Raw genomic sequence first — 25,856 nt, 5'->3', positions numbered from 1 at the left:
CGACATAGATCTTCTGCACAGTTTCACGCCTGGATTTTATGTTGCGCCCATGAAACATTGCGCCTTGATGTTGATCACTTGGCCGGTGCTTTCCACCGATTTCGTCCAAGGCACGGAGGAGCTTTGCCAATGTGTCTAGCACAAAGGATTTAAGCTTGTTTCCTGTTGCTAAAGACTGGACCGAAGATTCAACGCGTGTGAGCCGAGGTAGGAACACAAATTTGTTTCAATCCGAAAGCGTCCGCCTTGAGGAAGTCCTATCAACAAAGCAGTTTAGCTGCCGTGATGACTCTGGCTTACTCCAGAGGATAGAAATAGCGGTAGTGAGCCACTGGAGTCAAAGGACTCGAATTCATTACATGACGAGATTTCCTTATGGCAGTGTCACTTCAAACGGCTCTCAAAGCTTTTCTGAAACTGTACGGAGTTGAAGCATCGATCATTGTCGTGGTTAGATAGATGTCATGTTGGCTGGAACGCCGCTGTATGTGGTCCGCCAGAAGGTATCGCCGGTGCATTCGCTCAACTTACAAACGTCGGCTTCGATAGAGTGGACTAAAATGTCTCTCCGAGATTAGGCTAATGGCCGCGAGTGTCGGCTTAGTGGTGGCGGTAACTCGATTGCTGTTGTGGTCAATGTCACCGATGTCGTGATATATTACAGTGTGGGAAGGTATTACGGTGCAGCGATCAATTGCGGCTGCCTTGCACATTAAATGGCGTACTTCGTACTTGCAGCATCTGCACGACGCTCAACCACAGCATACGCTGCGTATCATACGATCTGTCGTTGAATGGACATTATACCAGGATACCTAGTCTCTAGAAAGGAGCAGAATGCCTAATTATAGCGCCGAGGCACTGGGGAAATTCCACTGCTTGGTTGGTGTATATCCTACATTTGCTGACAGTGCATATTGTACAAGATGGCGTCGTGGCATCAATCAATGGCTTTATGCAAAACCCTCACCCCTCCCCTTCGTTCCTTTACTCCTTGATAGTGACGATAGCTGGATCGGTAAGCACTTGAAACCCGACAGCCATCGAGTTCCAATGATGTTTGATCCCCTTCCACCAGTCCGCCCGCGGCGGGTGAATTGCCAGCTCAATGTCGTCCCAGCGGCCATCGTTCCACAAGCTCGCCGCCATCAGGTCAATCCGCCCCTCCTTAGCCGCGACCCAATTGTGAAATAGGTCGAGAATACTGGGGTCGTTGTCCAGGGTGAACCTCTGGTACAGATTCTCGAGGTTCTTCCAAGACTGGTATCCCGCCCGGTCGCCATCGTGGCAGAACGGACGATAGTGGTCAAACGTCTTGGCGTTCATTCGGGTCCAGGTCTGATGGATACCGCGGGACACGAGGACGCCAAATATGTTCTGCGGCTCGCGCAATAGTCGCTTCTCCAGACCGAGTATGAAGTCGTCGATTCCGGCTTTTCCCACAACGCAAAGTGCCTGGTGGACGAAGTCGATACCGCCTACCAGCATCCCTGGAAGGACTCGCTCGGTCAAGTGCTCGTCTCGGTCTGCTCCGCGTGATTAGTAGCGAAGCTTGAATAGGAGATTCGCCTTAAGGATGACAATACCAAGCCCGTAGAGAGCACGTCGAAAGTACGCCTGCACGTGCAAGACCTGATACAGCTCCCACGGCGCCATCAGCCGTTCCACCAGTGCCTTTTGGAGAGCCGACACTTTTTCGTAGCACTTGGATACGTACGCTGCATCGCCTGGGTTGCCGAAAACCATGCCTTTGCAGAGAGACGATATAATGTCAAACATGTATATTGTTCGTTCGATCCGCTCCAGCTCGGAAGACTCGGGGGGTTGTCGTTGAAGAGAATCTCGCAGCGGGATGAGCTCTTGGCTCTTGGTGTACGGACAGTCTTTTACAAAGAGATTTCGGAGTTCAACAACCCTGCCGTAGGTGCGCAGAATAGCGACGGCTTCGAGACGAGTTGCTCTGTAGGCGGGTGCATCGTCTCGAAGGGAACGAAAGCTGTCGACGAGGGAGTCTATATCAGAACTCGTTTCCAAGCTATCAAATCCACCGCTGCTGCGGGCCAGCCGCCGGGCAAGGTGGGCAACAATTGCATGTGTCCAGAGGTAGTCGGGCAGTTCCCTATGCAAGATACGCGTGGAGATGGATGCATCGTCGGCTAACAACGTGTTATAGAGTGACGGCACCGCATATGCAGCATTTGTAAGGGTCCGAATGTCGGGGAGCTTGTCGAGGATAAGCAAACTGAGCTCGACGGGCAGACCTTTGAGGTCGGCGGCAGGTTGGAACCTGAACTGAGCCATGGAAAGGGGCGAGCTCCAGACCTCTAGCCCTATAATTCGGGAGAGTGTGTTATAGGCGGGTTGACACTCATTTGTATCGACGTTCACAACTCTGGGACGATCGCTGGGGTTGGCGAACTTTGTCTCAAGACGTGAGGGCATGTCTGATAAAGCATTCTTGTATTCCTCTCGGTGCCCCATAAACAGCCGTGCCGGGCTTGATGCCAATCACCTACGGAACCCATGCCCGCCAAGACTATTCGAATACCAAGAATGACTGACGGGCGGTTGACACATGAGCGCGGCAGAAGACTATCTAGGCTACGTCCGCGGGTGGTGGTAAGACGCGTTCACAATAGGTTGTCAGGCGCACAACGCTGACCAACAACAATACGCCATTGTCCATTGAGCCCTGGTGGCTGAACAGCTGCACGGGCCCGAAAGTGTGATGGGGCCGCAGTGGGAATATCCTGTTGCGGCCGGTCGGGCGTTGACACGGGCGGGTTCAAACGAGATTGAGTCGCAGAAGCAAGAGGCGTTTGACGGTACAGCTGGTGGCGAGTATCGCCTCCCCCACCCCCAACGTAACAAGTAAGACGGCGCTGGCGATGTTGACGCGGCCCCCGACGCAGACTGCGCGCACACTTTGGGCGACGCCAACAACGGGATTGTACGAATGAAGCTATTGCGGGGCTACGTACTTACAGCCGTAGCCGTTCAGGCAAGGGGCTTTGTAAAACCGGCTTTTGACTGGGCTTTGGCCGGTGTTGGCTGCTGCGCCGTTAGGCAGTCGTTGACGTCTGACACTGGCTGCAGGTCATTTGCGCCCCCCCTCGCCCGAACTTTGTGAAGAGTGAGTGACGGTTGATGGTGGTGGGGGGCTAAAAATCATCGCGTACCAAGTCCTTGCCGTGGGATGCAGGATCACTAGTTCGCAGCGGGTGCGCAAGGGCTTCGGCGGAGGATAGACTCGACACGGGCCGCATAGAGGACCGGTCTGGTGCAAGATTCGATGGCCGCAGCCTCGCCCAGCTACCTACCTACAAGGTAGGTAGGGGTACCAAGGTAGCCCAATGTGATGATTATGCTGCTGCTACTGCTGCTACTGCTACTATTAGTAGTAACTACTACGAGCCTACCGTACAGTATAGGTAGGTACTAAAGCTAGCACCTGACGATACCCGGAAGCTTAGGTAGGTAGTAGGTGCCTCGGCTACAGTAGGTAGGTACTTACCCAGAGCCTGTAGACACGTCGCCGCAGGCAGGCATCACGAGAGCCGCCCGGCCTTCCGCCCAGCAGCCTCCTCCACTGCCGCGAGCGTCTGTCTCAGACATGTCCCCGCATCATTCATCATCCATCAAGCTGGAAGTCTTTCTGGCTGGGTCTCAACGGCAGTTGCGAAGAGACATTGTCTTCAACGCTTTTCGAGCCCCAACGTGCGCGTGATGCAGGCTCCGCTGAGCGGCCTCACCAAGCACCTCGGGAGTTGTGAAGAAAAGATCATGAGGGGGGAGTCGCGGCCAGGCACAATTCTCCATCGTAGCGGACCAATCCAGGTGCGCCGGTAAACTGGCCGTTCCTGGGGTCAGCCGTTCGCAGTCTGTACGAATACCGCACGGTACTCCTGCGGCTTGATGAGCGAGTAAGTAGGCAAACTCAAAATGTTGATTGTTGCTCGCCGAGCATCGGGGAGTGACGTCGTCAATCGCTGAGAAGGATTTGGCTCGACTCGTGGACCATGGCCGGTGGGGGTCACGTGTCGTTCTCACAGTCATGTCATGGATGGAGCTCAGCTGGTGGTGCCAGGCCAGCGTCACCGGCACACGCAGCCCGCCTGCCGCAGCGCCAGCGTTGCCTCCATTCAGGTGGCTTCGCGGAGCTACAGCTGGGACGAAGGTACCTTGCGGCAGGGCAAAAGATGCCTGCGGGGTGCTGTACCTGTACCCCCAAACCCCCAATGTCCCCATCGCTGTGCGTGCGGTGCCCCAAAGTCCCGTCCCGGTTCGGCGCGCGGCTGCAACTCTGCGATTTCTATTCTTTCTTCCCAGTCTCCATCGTCTCCCATCCCAATTTCTCACGCCCAGCCCGGTCATGTCGCAGCTGACACCTTCGCCCCTCCGTCTGGCGGCTCAACGCACCCGCTAATCTCATCGACTCGCCGGCCGCTGGCCTGCGCCGCGCTGCACTGCACTGCCGTTGCACTCGTCCGTTGCTTTGCCCGCTGCGTCTGCCTGCCGCCCCTGCGCGTGCCGCATCCAAGATCCCGCCTCTTCCGGCAGGCAATCCGTCGACCCGCAGCCAGTTCGAGAACCGCACCAACAACCCACGCGAGACAGCCACGACCCGGCGATCCCAATCGCGACTCCCGGGCCATTCCATGGACCCTGCTGGGGTCAACCCGGGGCCAGGTCCCGGCTTCGGGCTCCATCCCGCTCCCGCTCATGCTCACTCCCGTACTCATGCCGTTCCGCCGCCGCCTCATCATCATGCTCCTCCTGCGGCTCCCACCTCTGCTCCCGGCTCCGTTACCAGCGGCGGAGACCCGGGCACAGTTGGCAGCAGCGGCCCGGGCGACACGGGTCCCATCAAGCGCAGGGCACCGATCGCATGCCGAAGGTTGGTCCGAGCTCCCCATGCCCACGCGCAGCCATCGTGCTCATCGCAAGCAATAGATGTCGACGCATGAGGAGCAAATGCATACATGACAAGGCCCAGCCCCCGTGCAAGGCCTGTGCTGAGGCTGGCCTCGGCCCTGAAGCATGGTACGTCTCTTGTCAACGGTTTTCTCGTATGCTCGAATTATTTCGTTGACCCCATCAAAGCGAGTTTCCGGCCAGAGGACAAGCGGACAATGACCGCGAATACCGCCATCCTCGCACAAGGGCCGATCGGTCCACCAAGTCGGCTGTTGCCAAGATCCGGCGGAGCATCTTGGAAGGACCCGCTGGTCGATATCACGCAGCTGACAACTGGGAGAATCTCCCGCCTTTGGAAGACCTCATCGACGGCGTGAACCGCTTCACCAGGTACTACTTCCAGCTGGGGTTCGTCCCGAAGCAGCAGTTCCCCGAACGTCTTCGCCGAGACCACCGCTCTGTCAACCTATTCCTCGTCATGAGTATCCTCAGCATTTCCGCGCGGCTTAGCCCTTCGCTCAAAGCACGCTACGGTACAGGCGTCAAGGCCGCCGAGTTCTTCATGGAGCGTTCCGCCAGCATCGCCATTGGGGAGGTGTATCAAGAGCCAACATTGGAAAGATGTCAAGCTTTCTACCTCCTTAGCATTGCACAGCAAGGGAGTGGCCTGCGAAACAAGAGCTACGTATGTCGGTGCACATCATGCCTCGCAGAGCGGGCGCTGACTGATCGCAGATTAACATGGGCATTGCCATGCGCATGGCTGCATTGATGCAGCTGCACCGGGAGGAGACGTATCAGGTGCAGAATCCCACGCCTGACCTGATCATCCGAGCGGAATCTGCACGACGGACACTGGTAGGTGTGCTCGCTCCACCCTTTGATAGTCTTGAGTATTGATTCCCGGTATCGCAGTGGATGCTGCATAGCCAAGACAGCCTTCACTCCGGACCCTTGTCACCCGTGTCGCTTGCCGCCGCCGACATCACAGCTTTGCTTCCGTGCAATGAAGAGGACTTTGCTCATGGTCGTGAGCCGAGATCGCGGGCGGCGCTGGAAGGCACCCCGCCGGCAGTGGAGAATCCATCTCTAATCCGAGACCCGAACCGCTCACTCTTTGCGACGTTGATGCAGATCCATCACTTTTGGGGCATTGTCGGCCGACGCGCCATGAGTTACAGCAAGAGCTCTCGGCCTTGGGAACCGACGAGCGAGTTCTCGATGATGGTCCGAAGGTTAAAAGACTGGGAACAAAGCCTTCCACATGAGCACATGTGGAGCAACTTTTTGCTCAAGGGGTACAAGGCAGAAGGCCAAGATTTGGTGAGCCGCCTCACCGGCCTTGACATCCTTTCTGACGGCCGGATCGTACTGACCAACCTCTCAGGCTTACCTCTGCGTTACTATGATGACCAGGCTGTGCAACATTGTACTGCGGCGTCCATACTTGATAGAGTATGTCTCATCCCCTTTAATCCCTTAGGTCCACGGAAGCTCACAAGACACAGTGCCATCAAACCAGACCCCAAGGATTCGCAGAGGCAAGCTTTCTTTGCGGATCTTTCTCGGGACCTCTTCCGCAACGTTCGGCAACTGTACGAACAGGTTGATGCCCAATTCACCGATCGTACACCTGACGAGAGCGTCGGCGCACAGATAGCTGCCTTTTGCGTCTACAGCTGTGGCCTCTTTTCGACGTATATCTGCAAATATCCTAAACGCAAGTTAATCCTACCCAGCAGAGCCTCTTATTTGGCTGTCGTCGCCTTCTGACTCGTGATGCAGTGTGCCGAGATGACATCCTGGCGCGAGACGGTCCAAACATGCTGCAGCGCACCATCACCATCCTTAGGGAATGCAAGGAGGTTTGGCCGCTCGCAGCGCGTTGGGTAGAGGCACTGGAGAGGTTTAGTCTTGACCCCCAATCCGACGCACTCAAGGAAGAGGGGAGTATGGACGACGGCAAGGACCCGGTACCTCGCGCGATACGGCAATTGCCTCCGCTTCCGACAGCGCCGACGCCACCACACCTCGGGCACGCGCCGCCATTACCAGACAACGCTGTGCTCCCCAAGCCAGGAACTCAGCCCGAGATGCTCACCCCCACGACAATGCAGTCGCCCCATAGCACTGTGGTGTCTGCTCTACCGTCTTCCACGAATGGGCAGATACTGACGCCCCCCAATCACCAGCAGTATCACACCCCTATACAGCCCCTCCATCACGGACTGCCTCATCAAGCCGGATTCCACCAACGGCAAGCAATTCACCAAGAGCCGCTCCAAAACACGCCGCAACAGATGTATATGTCACCACAACAGAACGCTCCGCAACTCGGGCGGCAGCCAGTCGACGGGTTAGGAATGCTCATTGAGGCATTTGATTCACACCAACCAGGCGCCGCGCCGTATGCCTTGGGGGCGCCATCCGGGGCGGCGCCTTACTACCCGCAGCTGGGACCAGGCAACGATGGATTCGAAGGCGAGCTTCAGTTTTACATTGACGGCGCCCCATCAAGCTGGATGAACACAGGAGCATGGCTCGACAGTATGTAAGTTACCTTGGATGGGCATGTGGGCATGCATGAGGATGAAGTGTGTGTTTACGGAGGACTTACGGAGGACTGTTACGGATGCGTGCTATGACACATAATGAGCTTGCATGATGTTATGGATGCCATGGCGTTAAGGGGCGTATACATCACAGCGACACTGTACATACACTCCTAGAATTGTCCTCACCGAGGGGAAGCAATGGGCAACCACTGGGACGGAGCCAAAAAGCATGTCAGGCGATATGTAATTCGGGGATTGGAACTTGCACAATACATGAACAATGAATGGTGATTCAGCAAAACGCTAGCCAGCGCCCAAGCACCCATGCCCATGAAGTTACGTACACTGACTGCACATCTGTTCTATGAGGGCGTTCAGCTAATCCACGTGCATGAAGCAATTGATTGAATGCCCGAGTGCCAAATGATAGAGATGACCCAAGCTGTCGACTTGCACCAAAGAGCGCGTCCCATTGCATGGAACGCATTATCGTCCAAGGACAAGCCCACGTGGCGGTGCATCAATCACATGCAAGGATTGGGAGTTTCGAGATACAGGGTAAGCAACTTCAAGAGGTCGAGCCTAGTGGTGAGCGGCGACGACGGTGACGGCGGGGATCAGCGCTGGGAACAAACGGGGCAGGGGCGGTGCGATAAGCGGCCGCCGATAAAAAAATTTCGAAACCTGGCCAGCCCAACCATGGAAAAAGTCTATGTCAGCAAAGGGTCGGTGGGCTCCCTCGTCGCGGGGCCGTTATCACTTTCTGCCTGCTGTTTTGTTCCTCCTCATCACCAACACCCTCTCCCCCCTCTAGACGCCTTAGATACGGAGCGCAGTCCTGCGGCAACGCATTGCGCTACCTACTCTAGTCTAGAAGAGAGAGGCAACAACCCTCCCCATTCACCATGCCGCATCCCGTCTCGCCGCCGACCATGGTGTCCAAGGACGCCCCTCCCCCGCCGTCGCAGGAGGATGTCTCGGCCTTCGTCAATACGGTTTTCACGGCTAAGACGTCGGGCGCTTCCGTCGACGCCAGCTACGGCCTGTGCGACTTGCTTCTCAACTCAGTCGGCGTTTCTGGCCTGCAGCAGTATGGCGTCCTTGCCGAGATCAAGAAGGCGGCCGCCGACAAGAAGGACGGCTTCCGCCGCGAGAGCAGCCAAAACCTCCTCGGCGCCATCTTCGAGCGATTTCCTGCCCGGCAGCGCGTCAGTGAGGTCGTGTTCCTTGTCCAGGAGGACGGACTTGTGACATGCGCGCTGGACGCCTTGGCGGACAAGGGTGCCGTTGTTCGCGAGGCCGCCCAATATGGGCTCGATGCCCTTCTTGCCAACCTGAGTGCCGAAGCCCTTGTCACGGGTCTCCTCCCAGTCCTGGTGCAATACCTGTCTCGAAAGACAGGCAAGTGGCAAGGTACCGTCGGTGCCTACAAGCTTCTTCAGAAGATGGCCGACAAGTCGCAAATGGCAATCGGCACGACTAAGGAGGAGGCCGTCGAGAAGGACATCCTGCGTGAGGCCATGGGCGCCAAGCTGGCTGGTCTCATCCCTATCGTTGAGAACGGCATGCACGATCTAAAGGCCGAGGTCGAGAAACAGGCCGTCCAGACCATGAACTCGCTCACGACTCTGTTATCGAACGACGATGTCGCGCCCCGGATACCTCTCCTCGTCGAAACAATGCAGCATCCCTCGGCTCAGACCCTTCAAAAAGCCATCCACGCGCTCTCAATGACGACTTTCGTCGCCATCGTCACTTCGCCTGTTCTGGCTCTGTTGACACCCTTCCTCGAGCGGTCCCTCAACTCGCCCAACACCGCTCAAGAGGTTCTGCGCCAGACGGTTGTCATTGTTGAAAACCTTACCAAGCTCGTCCACGACCCCATCGAAGCTAGAACATTTCTGCCTAAGCTCACTCCTGGTGTCAAGGCCGTTTGCGACCGCGCTTCGCTCCCTGAAGTCCGCGAGCTTGCCAACCGAGCCCTCGCCACTATGGAGAAGGCTATGGGCAACGACAAAGACATCGTTGCTCGTACCACAGCCGATGATGTCGGCAAGGTCCTCGATGAGCATATCAAGAAGAATGGTGGTCTCGCTGGTCATCTCGATCTCTACAAGGTCGCACGCCCATACATTAGCGACATGGTTGCGACCGATGTCAACTATCGCTTTGTTAAGCGCATCTCCGGTCGCATCGCGCCGTACCTCCAGACACTGATGCAGGATCCCGAGGGTCACCAGAACGTCGGAGACGCTGTCGAGCAGTTCTACGTCGAAGAGGATAACCGCCGCTACGGTGTTCCTGAGAAGGAGGATGATGGCGAGGTTGAGATCGTTAACGCCGACTTCTCCCTGGCCTATGGTGGCATGCTCTTGCTGTCGCACACCAATCTCCGCCTTCTCAAGGGCCATCGTTATGGCCTTTGCGGTCGCAACGGTGCTGGAAAGTCCACCCTGATGAGGAGTATTGCTAATGGCAAGCTCGAGGGCTTCCCTTCCCAGGATGTTCTGCGCACTTGCTTCGTTGAGCACAACCAAGGCGAGGACGCCGACATCAGCATCCTGGAGTTTGTCTCCAAGGACCCGACAATCGCCGACCAGGGAATTGAGCGTATCTCAGAGGTCCTATCCGAGTTCGGCTTCACTGCTGGTCCCGAAGGTCGCCAGGCTCAGAAGGTGGGCTCCCTCTCTGGTGGCTGGAAGATGAAGCTTGCCCTCGCACGAGCCATGCTGCAGAGGGCCGATGTTCTCCTCCTGGACGAGCCGACTAACCACCTCGACGTTGCCAACATTGCCTGGCTGGAGAATTATCTCAAGACGCACACCGAGATTACCAGCATGATTGTTTCTCACGACTCCGGCTTCCTCGATAATGTTACTACCGACATTTACCACTACGAGCCCAACAAGAAACTGGCATGCTACAAGGGCAACCTGGCCAACTTTGTCAAGATCCGTCCCGAGGCAAAGAGCTACTACACCCTTTCGGCCAGCAACGTGCAGTTCAAATTCCCTCCTCCTGGAATTCTCAGTGGCGTCAAGTCTCAGACTCGTGCCATCATTCGCATGACGAATGTCTCCTACACGTATCCCAAGGCCCCCAAGCCTTCTTTGATGGAGGTTTCCTGCCAGCTGTCGCTGTCGTCGCGTGTTGCCATTATCGGGCCTAACGGTGCGGGCAAGTCGACGCTTATCAAGCTGCTTACCGGCGAGACCATTCCCACGACCGGCAAGGTCGAGAAGCACCCTAACCTGCGTATCGGATACATCAAGCAACACGCCCTGGAGCACGTCGAGATGCACCTCGAGAAGACGCCCAACCAGTACCTGCAATGGCGCTACGCCAACGGCGACGACCGCGAGGTCCACATGAAGCAGACCCGTATCTTGTCGGATAAGGATCGCGAGCAGATGGACAAGTGGGTCGACCTCAAGGATGGCAAGTCCGCTCGCCAGATTGAGACTCTCGTTGGTCGTCAAAAGTATAAGAAGACGTTCCAATATGAAGTGTAAGCCCCCATGTCGCCCCCTTCACGGCAACCAAGTTTGTTAACCTTGCATAGCAAATGGCGCGGCTTGCTCCCCAAGCACAACAACATGATTTCCAGAGAGACCCTGATTGAGCTCGGGTTCGACAAGCTTGTCCAGGAGTTTGATGATCACGAGGCGTCGCGTGAGGGTCTTGGTTACCGCGAGCTACTGCCCAAGGTCATCTCCAAGCACTTCGAGGACCTGGGCCTCGACCCAGAAATCGCCAACCACAACGAAATCGGCTCTTTGTCTGGTGGTCAGAAGGTCAAGGTTGTCATCGCCGGTGCTATGTGGAACAACCCGCATCTGCTCGTGCTTGACGAGCCGACCAACTTTTTGGACCGCGACTCCCTTGGCGGTCTTGCTGTCGCCATCCGCGAGTTCAAGGGCGGTGTCATACTTATTTCTCACAATGAGGAATTCGTTGGTGCTCTGTGTTCGGAGCAGTGGCATGTTGCCGACGGCCGCGTGGCTCTTCGCGGCACCACCGCCGTTAGCCTCGACAGGTTCGAGGACAGCCGGCCAGGCAGCGGAGTCACCAGCACGGCAGCCAGCTCTGTCGTCTCTAGCGCCGTCAACTCGGGCGTCGAAGACAACACCGAAATGAAGTTCAAGGCCAAGAAGAAGAAGAAGATGACCAAGAAGGAGCTCAAGGAGCGCGAGGTCCGACGCCGTCTCCGTCACATCGAGTGGCTCAACAGCCCGAAGGGCACTCCTCATCCCCCAGACACGGACGATGAGGACAACTAAGGCTCGGCTATGCTTTAGCTTATGCCATGCCTGACGGACTGCGAGGGATTTTCTGCATGGTAAAAGCATGAGAGTGCTTTTTCTCCTACAACTGCTCGGCGATTTCGTTTGTTTTCACATGAGGGAGTGTTGCATGGGAGATGGCATAACTAGACGGAGCGAATTGTGGCAAAGAAGGGGGCTTGAAGCTCCTATTTCGCCTCTTGAGATGAAGCAAAAGGTGGAAACAAACCTGCCATGGATAGATGGACACGAGAGCGGCGACAATGACCGACCGCCACGGCTTTTGGATAGATAGAGGCGTTATCTGTTTCGTTTCTTCCCCCGATGGGTGACAGGACGGCTCTAGCCGTGCCCAATGATAGATAGACCGCAAAAGTTTTGGCCAAGCATGATGCATTCATTGCTCGACAAATAGGACGAGTTAGAACACGTATGAATCTTCGAACAGTGCCCGCCCTGAGATGAAGGTTTCTACCGCACATGTGTCACACAAGACTAAAGGTCGACTGTCAACGTCGTGATTCTATTTTGCTAGCCCAATGCCTTGACTATCTCAGCTACACGTAGCTTTGTGCAATTGGTTGGCACTACTAGAGACTCTTCTCCTGTGACCTCCTGCCCAGCAAGGGGCTGGTCCCTTGCGTGCATGGCCCCCCTCCCGTCAGAACAGCAGCCTCCGATATGCAAAAAAGTACATCATAGATAGCTTCCCACCTAGAACACGGACGCCGTTTTGGTGGCACCCCGTATTTCCCTCCTCCCTTATGTACGCCGTTCTTGCGGGTGTGACCCAGTGAGTCGCACTGCGAGGCGGCGCTGCGGCAGCCATGGCAACCGCTTTGGTCGTCGCGCGTCATGCAAGCCGCCCACAGCGGCCGCTGCAACATATTATATGTCAAAATTATAATGTATGCTGTAGTGGGACAAGAGACGACAAAATATCCATGTGAACTCCGGGCCTGTCTATATGAAAAAAGGTTGTCGTAGAGAATGCGCGCGCGCATGTGGGTACGCGAGTGTTTTGTTGGTAGTTACCGGTTGTGGCATCTGTTAGATACAACTTCTCTACCAGGAGAAGGTCATGAGGGCGGGGTTGAGAGCGAGTGGCAAGAGGAAGTGGCTAGCAGCAACGGTAGCCATGGGCAAAATGGCGACGAAGTCGGTGATGCGCCAGTCGTGGGGAACGAATGGCGCGACGGCAAGGATAATCATGCCAGCAATGAAGAGCAGAGCAAAGATCATCGAAAATTTGAACTGCGAGGAGATGGACGTTAGCGATCGGCCATAGCCCGGATTCCAGTGTTTGGACAAGAAGAGGAAGGCGACTCACCTTCTTCAGGACCTTGGGCACCTCGATGAAGAAGTTGGAGAATTCGGCTTCCTTGCTCGTGGCACCCCAAGTCATGTTGATCTCAAACATGTGCGCCAAAAGTGCCTGGCTGACATGCAGCGAAAGGCCGCCCAGGAAGATGGCCAACATGATGGTCCACTTGAAGTTTTCAAAGAGAGCGTACAGCAGGCTGCGCTCACCGATACGGTAACGCATGACCGCAAGGGCGACATTTCCAAGACCGTTGAAGACGATAATGATGGAGAACCACACCTGCCATGAGTCGACGTAGTACTTATCGAGGTATCCGTTGAACCATCCCATCAGGAAATAGTTGGCGGCCGTCATGATCCACGCCGCCCCAATGGCGTAGTAGGTGCCAATGTAGGAGATGACGGTGATCTTGGAGGTAAATCTGATGTTTGAGAACAGGAATCGGCGGAACAATGGCGTGAAAGGGCCGCGCCAAAGCCACGTGCGTATCGGGTGGAAGAGCAGCTCGTTGCAGCCATACGCATATTTCTCCCATCTGGCCAGCTCGTCATACACAGTGAGCGACACACCCTCCTTGAAGCCCTCGCCGGCCCACGCGGCCAATCGGATAATGTAGCCGTTGACCTGCAGACGCAGCGACATGTCGAAATCCTCAGACACATGGCTCTCGGACCAGAACTTGTCGTAACCGTCCTCATCCTGGTACGATACCTGCTGAATGGCAGACCAGCGAAGGATGGCATTGTGGCCAACAAAAGGGGCAACGTCACCGTTGGAGACGGTGTATCGGATTGCCGAGTAAATGAGGTTGGTGAAGAAGGTGATGCCGTTTTCGAAATACGTATGGACGACCTGCATGACGCCAGACGAGAACTGCATGATGCCAACGTCGGGGGACTGCTCCATCTCAGATACAGCGTCGAGGAAGCAGTCGGCAGGGACACGGGTGTCGGAGTCGATGAGAAGGATGTAGTCGCCAACGCGAATGTTGCCGTCAGCCCAGGCACGGCCGTCCTCCTCCAGGACCTCCTTCAGCGCCTGCTCATAGGCCTGTGCTTCGTCGTGCTGACTCCAATCAGGCGATCGGTTGATGGCCAGGAGCTTCTCCTCGACGTTGCAGGAGATCATAAGGGCGAAGTTCATGTTGGATGCTTTCTTGAACTTGCCCCTCCGGAGGAAACCGTTTTCGCCGTGTTTGGGGCGGGCGACCCAACCGATGCTGTTGTCGGCGTAGAATTCGATGCGGGCACGGCGATCCTCCTCGGAGATCAGCTGCAAACCATCGTCATTGATGAACATGTTGGCCGAGCCGCCCTGAAGCTCGTAGGTGGACATGGCTTGCTTGATGGATTTGACGGTGGGAATGATGACACCTTGCAAACCCTCCTTGTATACCGGGCACTGAATGGTAACGTGCGGAAGGACAGGGGTCTGCAGCCGGGGCGGCGGGCGAGCTGAGTAGAATTTGGAGTTGATGGTGAGCTGACGGATAGGGCCAAAGATCTGGGCCAGGCAACCGACAATGACCTGAGCGAAGAAGAGGGTGAAGAAGATTTGGATGGGAGCGAGGGCTACCAAGCCGAGACGAGTGTAGTCACCATCAACAGACACCTCAATGGCGAGCTGTCTCCAGGCTGCACCGAGAGAGACGGTGACGAGGATGAGTGTGATGGAGACGAGAACCGTGTTTTGCAAGTGAATGGGGCGCTTCTCGGGCTTGATCTCGCCACTCTCTTCGTCGATTTCGGCCTCGGCGACGGCACCGCCTCGCTTCTCGTCTTCTTCCTCATCGATATTGCCGGCCTTCCACACGAGTTCCATGAGTTCGGACTCGATCGCCTTCGCGCGCTGGACCAGGTGAAGAGGATCGTCGTCCCAGACGATGAGAAGCCCCTCTGAGGCCACAAACGCAGCGAATTGATGTTTTCGTGCACGAGGCAGGTCGTCGATGGTAGGCAGAATCTGGACCCGCAGACCATTCATCAAGGGCACGTCCACAGCGTCGGGGGACCACTGAAGGAACGTCTTGATGACTCGAGAGTTCACGGTCATAGAGCACTTGACTAGGCATCAGCACTGCTCGCCGCAACCCAACGTTTTGGTAGTCTCGTGCTTACCTGGACATTCATCGCAGAGCAGGCCATGGCAAACGGAGAATTGCCAAGCTGAGGGGGGCAGGCCATGTAGTGACCGCGTGACTTTCGCAGCAGAACCCCTTCAATCTCTCCCGACCCGTCACTGACCCAGAGTTGAGAGCACTGCTGCTGGTACAGGTAGTTAACCATGACCTCGTGCTTGATGTCGTCGAGGAACATGGAGCTACGTGTTGAGGGCGTCGAGCGTCCGGAACTCGACTGTGGACGAGAGTGAAACCGGGGGGTCGGGGGCTGCAACTCCATATCGTTTCCACTGATAGTTGATGATGCATGTTTCTCGGATAAAGCAGACGGTTGGTTGCGCTGGATGCGTGGGGGAGCCGACGTTGGGACTGACGCCGAAGCAGCGGCCGCCTCTTCAGGCTTCTTGGCCTTGAAGTAGCTTCCGAGTCCCATTGTGGCTATGACTGAACGTTGAACAGGAAGGAATCGTTTTGCGCCCTAGGACGTGGACTGTCCAGTCCGAAGCTCTGGGAGCTTCAAGACGCGCTCCTGGGCTCTTGGCTTTCTGTGCGGATGAGAGCGGTGACGTTGTAAGCGGGTGAGACACTATCACAGATCTGTGGTGGTGACGAAGCGGCGTTGCCAGCGCCTCGAGGCTTAAGTTGATGAGCCGAAATTTGAGAGGACGTAATGAGCTGTCTTGAGTCTTTCCAAAGCCCAGGAAACAGCAGAGAGAAGGATCAGGCCGGCGGTTCAAGCTGTAGGCCGACCAAACTTTTGCGAAGAGCGAGCGAGAGAACGAAGCGATGTTTTGACAGGCAAAGCAGGGGCGGTTAAAACGAAAGCTATGTCCAAGTTCAGGACTTGAACCACTGCCGGACCAAGTATTAGAGACGGATACCAAACGAGTGGGAGGTTAGGCGATGTGCAAAAGAGAGGTAAAAGGCGAGACAGGTCAAGGTGATGAGGAAGAACACAGATGGGCGCTGGCCGCTGATGAATGAGCGGTCGCTCAGCCGGCCATGCATGCAGACGCGGCAGGGCAGAACGGACTCAAGGTGGGCGCTCGGGCTCGACTTACAAGGCGGGAGGCGTCGGTGCGGGCACTTCCCCCCGATGGATGCTTCTAGTGGTGGAGGCGCCGGACTGAGTGGCCCGGACAGGGGTATGCGGCCTGTGTAGGTAGTATGGGATCTCAGAGTGCGTAGCGCCTGGCCTGGGAGCTACTTGAACGGGCTGGAGAGTTGGTCGAAGCCAAGGCGCCACTGACAAAGACTGAACTTGACGGGACTCGAGCGCTCGCAGACGGGCGGACAAACGGGGTTTCAAACGGAAAAGGTGACGAGGAGGGCCTCGCGCCCCGACATGCGAGTATTATACCTCCGCGAGTCGGCAGGCATGGTATCGCGAAACAGGCAGGCAAGCAACCCGGCTCGGCGGAACGAGCATGTCTGCTGGCAGACGGTACCGCCGGCGGCATCCACCTGGAGGGACCAGGCCGTCCTCCGTTAGCTGGGTGGTGGTGTTGCTGCTGCTGCGCGCCAGGAAGCGGTGCAGCGCGGTGAGGGGAGTGGTGATAGCGGCGCCATCCGAGCTCCTGGTTGTCACCCACGTTTTCTCTTGGGTGGGCCACGCCCCTGGCCCAGGCCGAGGGACAACTAGTAGTACTAGTAGTACTAGCTGTGCCTACCAGCTCACCCCTGTTCGTGCGCTGTCGAGACCGAGCGAACCCGTGGCCCCTTTCGGGTTGCTGTGGGACATGCTGCGAGATGTTGCTTTTACCGTGTGAGGCATCGTCTCTGATCAGCGACCAGATAGTGCTTTTGGCTCCAGGAAGCATGCTAGCAACACACGCTGATGCGTGAGAATGGATATAGCCGCATGTTCAACAAAACCTTGGCCTTGTCTCGGGCAGGCAGCGATCGACGGCGAAGGGATCGAGACAGCGGCTGCCGATCTCCGAGCCGCACGAGGATCCGGCTCTGATGAGTGAACAGTCCAGTACGTAGATATGGATGGTATCCCATGAGATCAGGACGTCATCGGTCAGGCGCTGGAACATTGTCGCAATTGCTACATCGCCGGTAGAGAGAGAACCATTGCTGGAGTGCACCGGCGCTCGGCCAATGCTGCCCTGCCGAGGCGGCCACCGTAGCTCAGCAGGTCGAGCACGAACCGCTGGAGACGCCGGGATGCGTTGAGCGCAGCGCGGTGGTGGGCGAACAATGACATGGGTGACCGCTGTCTGTGTTGCACCCGCGCGTTCGTGAGGGTGGAACCAGTCCAGGCGGGCCCAGCCCGCGTCTTGGCCAGTGGGGGCAGTGCTGGAGTCGCCGGTAGCCCAACCGTGAGGGCTGAGCCTCAAGGTGCAGTGAGCGCACGCTGCAGCTTTGCACAAGAAATCGATTTCTGCAGTACGTGAGGTGGTACAGTCAGTAAATGAGGGCCTGCGCAGCAGCTTTCAGCGCCAGCTGGGAGGGACCCGCCGCCTACCCCAACCTGGCCTGGAGCGCGCTCTTGGCTGCGGCGGCCCAGGCACCCGGGCCACTACCTACTTCAACCGCCGCCCGAGCCCACCTCGGCGAAGTGGTAGTGTTTGTTGGTGAGGCGGTGGCGGTCCGTCGGTATCTTACCCTACAAGTGATGGTTCTTGGGCTTAGGTCGGTGGCTAGGTGGAGTTGAGGAAGCGTGGGGGAGGAGAAACAAGAGAACGAACGGGTGGACGAATGCTGTGCTCTCGATTAACTTACTTGGTGCATTGCGCAACGACGTCTTGTGCGGTGTGGTGCGGGTAGCGCCTTCCGAAGTTCCCACTGAGAACGAGCCCTTAAAGCGGCAGCCGCGCTCGTCCCTTCTCAGCCTAGCCCCACTGTCGCCCGCTCGACGGCCCACAGATCCGACACCCAGCCCTGCCCTGCCCTGCCCTGCCCTGCTTCTGGTGTCCAACATGGTGCCTGGGCTGGGCTGGGCTGGGCTGGGCTGGTGCACTCCTTTGTCCTCATGTCCTCATCCGCACACCCCTTTCACTGCTGCGGCTCACCTTGGGCTCAATGAGTCTGCTAAGCGACCCCCCAACAGCACTTGCACCCCCAAGCTGGCCCGTCTGATTCGCCTCCTGGGGCGGGCGTCACGATGATGGCTGGTCCATGGCACCCAAGAAGAGGCTGGCAAAGCGCTGAGCCTGGATCCTGGGCGCCTCGCCATCGTCACCAGCGCACCCCTCGTCGCGATGCTACACTGATTTGTATCGTATCGGCCATATCCCCCTGGGGCGGCTGAATCGTCCTCGAGTGCCACGTCGATACAGCGCTGGTTTGGACGGTGTCGCCGTAGCGGGCGGGCCGGAACGAGGGCGGTTGTTGTCTTACCCATCATCTCTCGACTGCCGCCGCACGTGAGCGCATGGGACAAACAATGGCGGCATTGTCAGTGACCCTTCCCGGACTCCGACGACGACGGAGTGGTCCGCAGTCTCGTCCGGATGCACGGCACACGAGTCGACAAGCGGACCAAGTCGTCCAAAACAACGAGTCCAGTGCCGCCGCGAGAATCCCGGCGCACACGCATCGCACACGCACCGCACTCGGGCAGCAGGGGCGGCGAATGCAAAGCAGAGGCAGAGAAGCACCGAAAGAAAAAGAAAAGAAGCCAGTCGGCCGAAAGCCGCCGCAGGCTCGAGCCACGGCCGGCTGCACGATGCCTCGTTCGTTACACACACCTTTCCCCAATCGGCCTCCCCTCCCCTTGGTCAGGAGAGCCCATATCCACCATGCAATCGATGGCAGGCATGCATGGTGCGTTGTCCTGTGCGCCCTATTTTCGGGCTCGTATTCCTGCAGCCAACGGCAAAAACCACCACACCTGAACCTGAGCCAGAGCACGGGCAGCCGCCACCACCCTCGGAGCGCGACGGCTAACTCACTTGGTCGTCGTGTGTCTTCACTCTTCAGTCACCGCCCTGTGAGGCTTGCTCGTCGGCTTTTTTGTCTGCACTGGAACTGTCCTTGTGATTTGTGCGAAAGACTAAGGGTCTGTCTGTCGAATACGAGACGCACACCATCGTCGCGTCAGGGCGCGGGCGGGCGGTCCAGGGCGTCCCGACTCCCAAGGCGAATGGCGAAGGATGCGGCTGCCATGCTCACCCCCGTTTAAGCTTATTGCACATCCGGTAATACGGTAACTTATGGACGCCTTCTCGGCTCAAGCTGTGGCTGGCATGTCGGGCAGCACTGTACCTAGGCCATCTGACGCCCGCCCCTGCCCGCCTGCCTGCCTGCCTGCCTCGAGGTCAAACATCGCGCGCGGCACGAGGCAGCCCTGGTGCATCTGTCGATGCGGCTGGGCGGTGGTTACGCAGAGATGGTCATGAGCGGCCAATTTCGACTGGCGTCGTACCTACCTGCCTACCTTGTACAAAGAAAACGCACAACCCCATTTCTTGTTGGTGCTCAAGCACACCGGCAGCGGCAACGATACAGCCCTGTCGACGCCATCACCACCGGCAATTCCTCGTCCGGCGACACCGTCCCCGTCTCTGTCCGACCAACAAACGTCAAACCCTCCACATGTCGCGCCTGTGGCGCCATGGACGGTACGGTACCTGGCCAGATTGCTGCGATAGCGCATCGGTCGTGTCGGGAACAGCTCGACAGGTGGCTTGCAGTCTATCGACGGTGACAGCCGCCTCGCAATCTCCCCATCTCGCCTTTCGCACATTGGAGCTGGACCAACCAACCGCTCGTCCCAGGAGCCGTCCCGGCTGAGGAACAAAAGTCACGACTCGGGTCCGATTCTGTCTCGCCCCATCGCAGCTCCATCACAGACAGGCCTTTCGTGACGCCGTTGCGCACCCCCCCCCCCCTCTCTCTAGTGTAAGTGAAACTCCGTTTTCCCGTCCCTCCCGTCCAAGATCTAGAGGCCGTTACGTGTGCGTGGAGCAATGATAGTTTGTCGGATGGTACAGACTTTGTATCTCCAAAGTTTTTGGGAAGAAAACTAGACGAGCTGCAACATACGGCCCCGTAAGGCATCAAATGGTCGCCCCCCTCCCCCCTGGGGCGATGAGGCAGGCCGCGATGGAGGCAATGACGTGCGCCGCGCCAGCCGGACTCTTTGATACTCGGCGCCGGGGATGGGATCCCTCTGGCGGTGGTGTCTCAGCGGGGCCCGCGCCGGCGCGAGTCAATACTCACCGAGCACAACTTCACAAGGAGCAACGGGCGGGCCAACGACGGCCTACTTCGTACAGCAGAAACGAAACCCGCGAAGAAGAAAAAACATCCGATCCTTTCGTATCTGGAAAACGGGGCAATCGCTCCGTTTCTGCCTGCTACGTTAGTAATTCGTTTTTTTTTTGGCGCCCCCTACTCCATCGGAGCAGTTCATACGCGGTTTAGCGGTTCCTAGCCCATCGCTCGATGGAGCCTCCATGATTGCCAACTTAGTAAAACTACAGACAATAGCCGCACATCACTCCAAGGTGTGCTCAAGATTTTGCTTGCCTGTATTGCCTTTTAAGCTTTCCGGTATGACATCGCGACTGCGCACTGCTGACCTCCTCCCCACTCCATGCCATATCTAGTGGAAATACCGTACCCGCAGGTTCTTTTCTTGCCCGTGCGCGCGCAAGTTGCTTCGCATGCTACTGCTGCTGCTGCTACTGAACAGCACCTCCACACATACAGTATACGAAGTACATACATGCAAATCTTGCTTATTACTTGTGCAACAAACGTTCCATCATTCCCGCTTCCCCCCCAAAAGGCAATAGATGGACCTTCAAGACAAGTACATTTAAAAAAAAAAAAAGGATATTGTCCTACGTTGCTTGTCATGAAAAGCCTCGCAAAGAAACTACCAACTTACTTCTGTCTCGCGTCGTGACTTGGTACAACGTACTAAGTTAGTATACTATTAACTACTACAATACCCGTGTCTCAAACATGCATGTTGGGATAAAAATACCATTCCACTGGATCCGCTGCTGCTACTGCTGCACGCGGGGCCACCACCTCCGACAAGCCAGCGGCGGCGGCGGCATCGTCGTCGACGATAATGTCCCACCGTCGCGGGGTTTGGTCCGTCCGTTCTAGCAAGCCCGCGTCCTTTCTTATCACGCACGACCTGTGGCTGCTGCCCACGAGCACCTCCCTCCGGCCGTGCGTACCGTGTCTCAACTATTCTCTCTGACTGCGCCTCCTCCCTCGTCAAGCCCGCACCGCACCACCGTCTTCGGATCCTTCTACTACTAACTTAGAAGGCTCTTTACCGAGATGTACTAAGAATCCTGGGTTGCGCAGTGATGAGGGTTAGCGCCTCGGACATATGTGTGTAGCCAGTGTCAAAGCTGCTCTTTGGGACACGCCACAATCGCTATACGAGTCTTGTTTCATTTTGCTCAGACGCCAGTAGTAAAACCCAAGATGAAGCCGTTACATGTCCAACGTGTGTGTGCATGCCCCTATGAAAAATGCCGCCCCCCATTACCTATGCACCCAACTGGCCATCCCAGTAATCCCTTCCCTTCCTCCAGTAGTGTCTATCATTAGGCAATGTTTTAAGATATGTACCAGGTATAGATAAGTGAAGCGACCAAGCAGCCCGCCGATTTCTGTTTCAGGGCGCCCAATCAGCCCTACAGCTCCTCACCACCATCGCACTGCTGCAACATGACGACGCGGCTGACCTCGAGTTGAGGCTGCGTCCACGTCGCCAGCCACGTGTCACGGGCCTTCCAAAAATCTTTCCTCGCGTTCTCTGAGTGGTCCATCCAGGGTTTCCCTGACTTGCTATCCTCGAACCAGCCGTTGGTACCGCCAACGGCAAGGTTGATGATCAGATAGAATTCCTGATCGAACGGCGTGTTGTCACGACCCGTCTGGCTCCAGGCGTCTGCAAGACGCGTCCCGTTGGAGTTGGACTCTGGAAAGTTGCCGCGCTGCCACATGGGCTTGTTGAAGTTGGTGTAGAGCACCTGAAGCAAGCGGCTGTTGACGTAGGTGAACAAGTACTTCTGTGACCACTCGAGGCCGAAAGTGTTGAACCCCTTGCTGTATGTCGTGTGCAGCGCCTTGCGCTTGTTGTTTGTTTTCCACCAGGCGTCGTTGGCCGGGTCAGGCCCCCAGTGCAATGCCGATGAGACAATGTCGTTGCCACCCTGGCCGTAGGTCCAGTTGTTTCCGCGCGATTCCATGATGTCAATCTCACCCGAGGAGGGCCAAGGGCCATATGTGTCTTTGACGGGCATCATCCAGATGGCGGGCCAGAGCCAGTCACCTTCAGGCAGCTTGGCCGTCACCTCGACACGGCCGTACTTGAGCTTGGCACCCTTCTTGGTGTTGATACGACCCGATTTCGTCGGTGGGACGATAGTAGAGTTGCCGTTGGTCGTGTTGGTGGCCGCGACGCAGCTATACCAGTCCTTCGACGTGCAAGTCCCGTCCTTGAGAAGGTTGATGACGTTGTCCTTTTCAACCTTGTCGGCGTCTTGCAGCGTGGCCTTGATGACGAGGTTTCCGTTCTGTACGAATACGTTTTCCTCACTGGCCGTCGTCTGGTCAAATTCGCCGTTTCTGTCATGGTTGTCAGCCAACAATGGTCCCAAATTTGGGGGCGAGTGCATACCCAAAGCCTCCAACAGTGACTTCCTTCGTCCAGACGTCAGTGTTTAGGCCGCCGTCAAAGTTCTCGTCCATGACAGGGCAGTATTTGTGGTGAACGACGCTGCTGAGGCCGTCGTAGATGAGAAAGCCGGAGATGCCCAGTCCGATCAGGATGCCGACAAGAGGCAGAATGGTAACCCATTTTTCCTTTGGATCCTTCTTGGAGAGCCAAGGCTTTTCTACGTCGCCCTTTTGAACTCGCCTGGAATGGAAATATCGTTGTGCCCTTTCGTCAAAACGATTTCCAATGGCGCTAGATGAGCCATAGCTGGACGCGGGCCGAGAGGCGTTCGGACTGCCAAAGGGGTTTGTGCTGCCACCGGGACGGTGCGATGAGGCCGTGTCATCGCCAAATGGGTTATGACGACTGCCGTCTGTGTTTGGTGTGCCAGGTCGAAGGGGTGTGATGTTTGTGGACGTGGCGGCCGAGGGAACCACCGGTCGGCCAAAGTAGCCATTGTTGTAGTTTTCGTGGTCCATCGCTGTGCGAAGCCGCGTATAACAAATGCTGCGCGTATCGTGGCGGCCTCAGTATCGGCTTTTGAGTTGGTCCGCCTGCGCTGTGCCGACGTGCGCCAACCCTCGGAGCACACGATGCAAGGACGACTTTGACAGATTGAGAAGGTCGTCTGTTAGATTTGGAGCAAATATGTCATGCGGAGACAGCGGTTCTAAAGCCTTGACGCGGCTTACTTTCGGCAAAGGTTAGAAGGGTATGTGGCTGGGGAGGGAAGAGATCCAAACGAGCGGATTCACGAAAGTTGAGGTTTCGCTGGTACGTATGACGCCTGGAACCCACACCAGGTCGGGGAACACCTGCAATGTCAATGGCAGCATCCAAGTGTGGCCGGTTTGGTGCAAGGCTACGAAGAGGAGGGGGGGGTTCGGGTCCTTGGCCGCCCCAGCCCAGCTGTGGTGGAGATCCGGCGGTCCGTGGCTGAGCGTTGCAGGCCCGGGTCGAGTTTGTTCACGCCACTCCCCTGCCATGCGATGGTAGCGCATCACAGCCGAAGCCCAGTCCCGTCCAGCCCAGGCTGGCCTTCGGGCAGTCCGCTGCGAGCTGCTGTCGTTGTCGAGGCGGCTCCTGGCGATAGGGGCCCGGGACTTGGTGCGGCGCAGCCGGAAACGTGGGACAATGGGCGGCAAGCGTCCCTCCAGTGTCATCGTCAGCGCACCCGGTGCGAGTTGCGAGGTGAATGCCACCGCTCATCATCGAGCTCTGATGCACGTTGCTCGCGACGATACTCCCAGCAGTCGAGCTGCCCGAACTGAGAGCGGTTCCTTCGTGCCAGGCCAGGCAGGCGACATCACATCCAAGGGCCCCCAGTCTGTCTGTCGATAGTCGCGTGGACTGGGCATTCATTCAGCGGCGGCGGATACACCGGGCCAGCTGAGATGCCATTGCGACTTTGTGTGCTGGTAATATTGACTGCAGGCGTCCACCTGCCGCATGGCCAAGAGGCAACCCAACAACCTACCATATGGTGAGGGGGCCCGTCCGTTTCCCGAGGGCGGCGCGAAGTGTGCGAGGGAGACTGTCGCTATCGATGCGCCCGACAGGCGTCGGCGTCACGCCGGCCCCAGGCCCGTTGTCGATCGCACAGAGCACCTAACGACTGACGATGGACGGTCTCGCGCCCCACGGAGCTGCTGAAAAGGCCCGTCGAGCGAGGCCTCGTTGATCTGAAAGAGCAGAGATTTGGGCAGAGGTTCCCCTGGTTGCAAAAGCGGCAGGAGTTGTGGCTGTTCGGGTGCCTGTGGCGTTCGCGACTGGGGGGGGGCGGCAGGGGCTCAACCCCTGTTCCTGCACGCGCTTGCCCACTCGACCCCTGTTCGCCGCTGCTATTCTCACCCCCTCCCCTGCAGTTTTTCATTTGGGGAAAGCGCACAGGCAGCTTCTGTTCCTGGCGCATCTTGGACTCGGGGAACAGTCTCGTACTTCGTACTGTTTTGTACCGGCGTCGCTGCACCAGCCTTAGTACCTTCAATGTTGCCGGCGTTCTTGGCTTCCCACTGTCCGAAAGCCCTGTTGCCCGAGCGTTGCGACTCGCTCCATGCAGCGTCAACGAACGATGAAGAAAGCGATACGAGGCCGTGGCGAGATGTAGACAGTCACGACTCACGACTCAGCGCAGACCTCACGCTTTTCACCCCGCACCAACTGTCGGGCCCATCACCCACTGAAAATGCAATTGCACATAACTAATTCTCCGTTCCGAAATCTTCATCCCCATAGCGGGTCCTAACACCCACTGGCTTGGCACACTGGTCAGCGCGCCCCGGTTCGGCATGGCACAGTTGTGGTTGGTCTTGATCATAGACGTTTTGCCGCGCCATACACAGGTGGTTTCCACCCGAGTGCAAAGTGGTTGGTTGGACCCATCCGTTTCCAGACCTCCGGGTCGTTCGAAGCGCCGACCAGTCTGGGCATCGTCGAGAACCTCTTTCTTTCTTTCACGCTGGGAATCCAATACCTCTTGCAGTATCCCGGGAGCAAAGAGAGGTTGACTTCGCCCACAACCAGAGATCCTTCCTTCATGAGTTGTTCTGTCTCAGTCACTGAGTGTCGCTCAAGCCCAGCCGTTCTGCCTAGCCCAAGGTTCGCTCAGCCAATGCAAACAAATTCTCAGCTCCGACCAAAGAGCAGGAGGTCACAACAGTGTGGGACTCCATGTCTCCGGTAGAGCACATACCTAGTATGTACATACTTCGTACGCTGTGCGTGGTAGTATCACCCAGGCGTCACGGTCTCCTGCGAGCAGTCACCAGAACCCGAGGCTCAGGTTGCGCCTGCTTGAATGCATGCATGTCTTTGCATAAAGCACCACCCCAAGGCTCTGCGCCTTTGGCGAGCAATGGCTGAATGGCGTCCATCCACTGGGTGCTTTCCATCATGATGGCCTCCCAGTTGGCCTGTGCAGCTCGGACTGTTCCCTCACGTGTGCCTGCTGGTCTGTAACGTGATAACGCCTTGCGCGCCACATCCTCAGCCGGGCAAGCCCCGGACGTCGGTGGTG

General features: G+C 57.1%; 7 protein-coding genes across 7 annotated transcripts; 3 read left to right on the top strand and 4 right to left on the bottom strand.

Annotated features, from left to right (window-relative positions):
• Positions 1–983: 983 nt before the first annotated feature.
• JDV02_000519 (uncharacterized protein) lies at positions 984–2,396 on the bottom strand. Its single transcript, XM_047981336.1, has 2 exons — positions 1,587–2,396; positions 984–1,526 (listed from the first exon to the last, which is right to left on the bottom strand). The coding sequence occupies exons 1-2, from the start codon at positions 2,299–2,301 to the stop codon at positions 988–990; spliced, it is 1,254 nt and encodes a 417-aa protein (XP_047837295.1). The 5' UTR covers positions 2,302–2,396; the 3' UTR covers positions 984–987.
• A 1,943-nt stretch (positions 2,397–4,339) lies between these two features.
• Positions 4,340–7,759, top strand: JDV02_000518 (uncharacterized protein). Its single transcript, XM_047981335.1, has 8 exons — positions 4,340–4,897; positions 4,954–5,043; positions 5,104–5,602; positions 5,653–5,775; positions 5,833–6,240; positions 6,305–6,372; positions 6,426–6,637; positions 6,703–7,759. Exons 1-8 carry the CDS (start codon positions 4,659–4,661, stop codon positions 7,470–7,472), a joined length of 2,409 nt encoding a protein of 802 aa, XP_047837294.1. The 5' UTR covers positions 4,340–4,658; the 3' UTR covers positions 7,473–7,759.
• Positions 7,760–8,218: 459 nt separating this feature from the next.
• NEW1 ([NU+] prion formation protein 1) lies at positions 8,219–12,203 on the top strand. The gene is made up of 2 exons (XM_047981334.1): positions 8,219–10,980; positions 11,035–12,203. Exons 1-2 carry the CDS (start codon positions 8,378–8,380, stop codon positions 11,750–11,752), a joined length of 3,321 nt encoding a protein of 1,106 aa, XP_047837293.1. The 5' UTR covers positions 8,219–8,377; the 3' UTR covers positions 11,753–12,203.
• Positions 12,204–12,257: 54 nt separating this feature from the next.
• On the bottom strand, positions 12,258–17,542 carry JDV02_000516 (uncharacterized protein). The gene is made up of 4 exons (XM_047981333.1): positions 16,260–17,542; positions 15,197–16,050; positions 13,086–15,137; positions 12,258–13,009 (listed from the first exon to the last, which is right to left on the bottom strand). Exons 2-4 carry the CDS (start codon positions 15,629–15,631, stop codon positions 12,821–12,823), a joined length of 2,676 nt encoding a protein of 891 aa, XP_047837292.1. The 5' UTR covers positions 15,632–16,050; positions 16,260–17,542; the 3' UTR covers positions 12,258–12,820.
• A 1,968-nt stretch (positions 17,543–19,510) lies between these two features.
• On the top strand, positions 19,511–19,855 carry JDV02_000515 (uncharacterized protein; the record flags this gene model as incomplete). The annotated part of the gene is made up of 1 exon (XM_047981332.1): positions 19,511–19,855. One exon carries the CDS (start codon positions 19,511–19,513, stop codon positions 19,853–19,855), a length of 345 nt encoding a protein of 114 aa, XP_047837291.1.
• Positions 19,524–20,450, bottom strand: JDV02_010829 (uncharacterized protein). Its single transcript, XM_047992566.1, has 2 exons — positions 20,371–20,450; positions 19,524–20,320 (listed from the first exon to the last, which is right to left on the bottom strand). Exon 2 carries the CDS (start codon positions 20,206–20,208, stop codon positions 19,843–19,845), a length of 366 nt encoding a protein of 121 aa, XP_047837290.1. The 5' UTR covers positions 20,209–20,320; positions 20,371–20,450; the 3' UTR covers positions 19,524–19,842.
• A 907-nt stretch (positions 20,451–21,357) lies between these two features.
• JDV02_000514 (uncharacterized protein) lies at positions 21,358–24,509 on the bottom strand. Its single transcript, XM_047981331.1, has 2 exons — positions 22,802–24,509; positions 21,358–22,749 (listed from the first exon to the last, which is right to left on the bottom strand). Exons 1-2 carry the CDS (start codon positions 23,317–23,319, stop codon positions 21,813–21,815), a joined length of 1,455 nt encoding a protein of 484 aa, XP_047837289.1. The 5' UTR covers positions 23,320–24,509; the 3' UTR covers positions 21,358–21,812.
• Positions 24,510–25,856: the final 1,347 nt, after the last annotated feature.

Source organism: Purpureocillium takamizusanense, chromosome 1, assembly GCF_022605165.1.
Source record: "Purpureocillium takamizusanense chromosome 1, complete sequence".
Classification (NCBI taxonomy): Eukaryota; Fungi; Ascomycota; class Sordariomycetes; order Hypocreales; family Ophiocordycipitaceae; genus Purpureocillium; species Purpureocillium takamizusanense.
Note: the sequence above shows the minus strand (reverse complement) of the source record. Positions and strands in the feature narration are given on the sequence as shown.

Coding starts and splice junctions, on each gene's coding strand:
- JDV02_000516 (XM_047981333.1), bottom strand. CDS start 15,631: ATGGGACTCGGAAGCTACTTCAAGGCCAAGAAGCCTGAAGAGGCGGCC. Junction 15,138..15,196: donor GCTCTGCGATGAATGTCCAG/GTAAGCACGAGA, acceptor TGCCTAGTCAAG/TGCTCTATGACCGTGAACTC. Junction 13,010..13,085: donor TGCCCAAGGTCCTGAAGAAG/GTGAGTCGCCTT, acceptor ATCTCCTCGCAG/TTCAAATTTTCGATGATCTT.
- JDV02_000514 (XM_047981331.1), bottom strand. CDS start 23,319: ATGGACCACGAAAACTACAACAATGGCTACTTTGGCCGACCGGTGGTT. Junction 22,750..22,801: donor GTCACTGTTGGAGGCTTTGG/GTATGCACTCGC, acceptor CAACCATGACAG/AAACGGCGAATTTGACCAGA.
- JDV02_000518 (XM_047981335.1), top strand. CDS start 4,659: ATGGACCCTGCTGGGGTCAACCCGGGGCCAGGTCCCGGCTTCGGGCTC. Junction 5,044..5,103: donor GGCCTCGGCCCTGAAGCATG/GTACGTCTCTTG, acceptor ACCCCATCAAAG/CGAGTTTCCGGCCAGAGGAC. Junction 6,373..6,425: donor CGGCGTCCATACTTGATAGA/GTATGTCTCATC, acceptor CACAAGACACAG/TGCCATCAAACCAGACCCCA.
- JDV02_010829 (XM_047992566.1), bottom strand. CDS start 20,208: ATGCCTTACGGGGCCGTATGTTGCAGCTCGTCTAGTTTTCTTCCCAAA.
- NEW1 (XM_047981334.1), top strand. CDS start 8,378: ATGCCGCATCCCGTCTCGCCGCCGACCATGGTGTCCAAGGACGCCCCT. Junction 10,981..11,034: donor AAGACGTTCCAATATGAAGT/GTAAGCCCCCAT, acceptor AACCTTGCATAG/CAAATGGCGCGGCTTGCTCC.
- JDV02_000519 (XM_047981336.1), bottom strand. CDS start 2,301: ATGGCTCAGTTCAGGTTCCAACCTGCCGCCGACCTCAAAGGTCTGCCC. Junction 1,527..1,586: donor ACGTGCTCTCTACGGGCTTG/GTATTGTCATCC, acceptor CACGCGGAGCAG/ACCGAGACGAGCACTTGACC.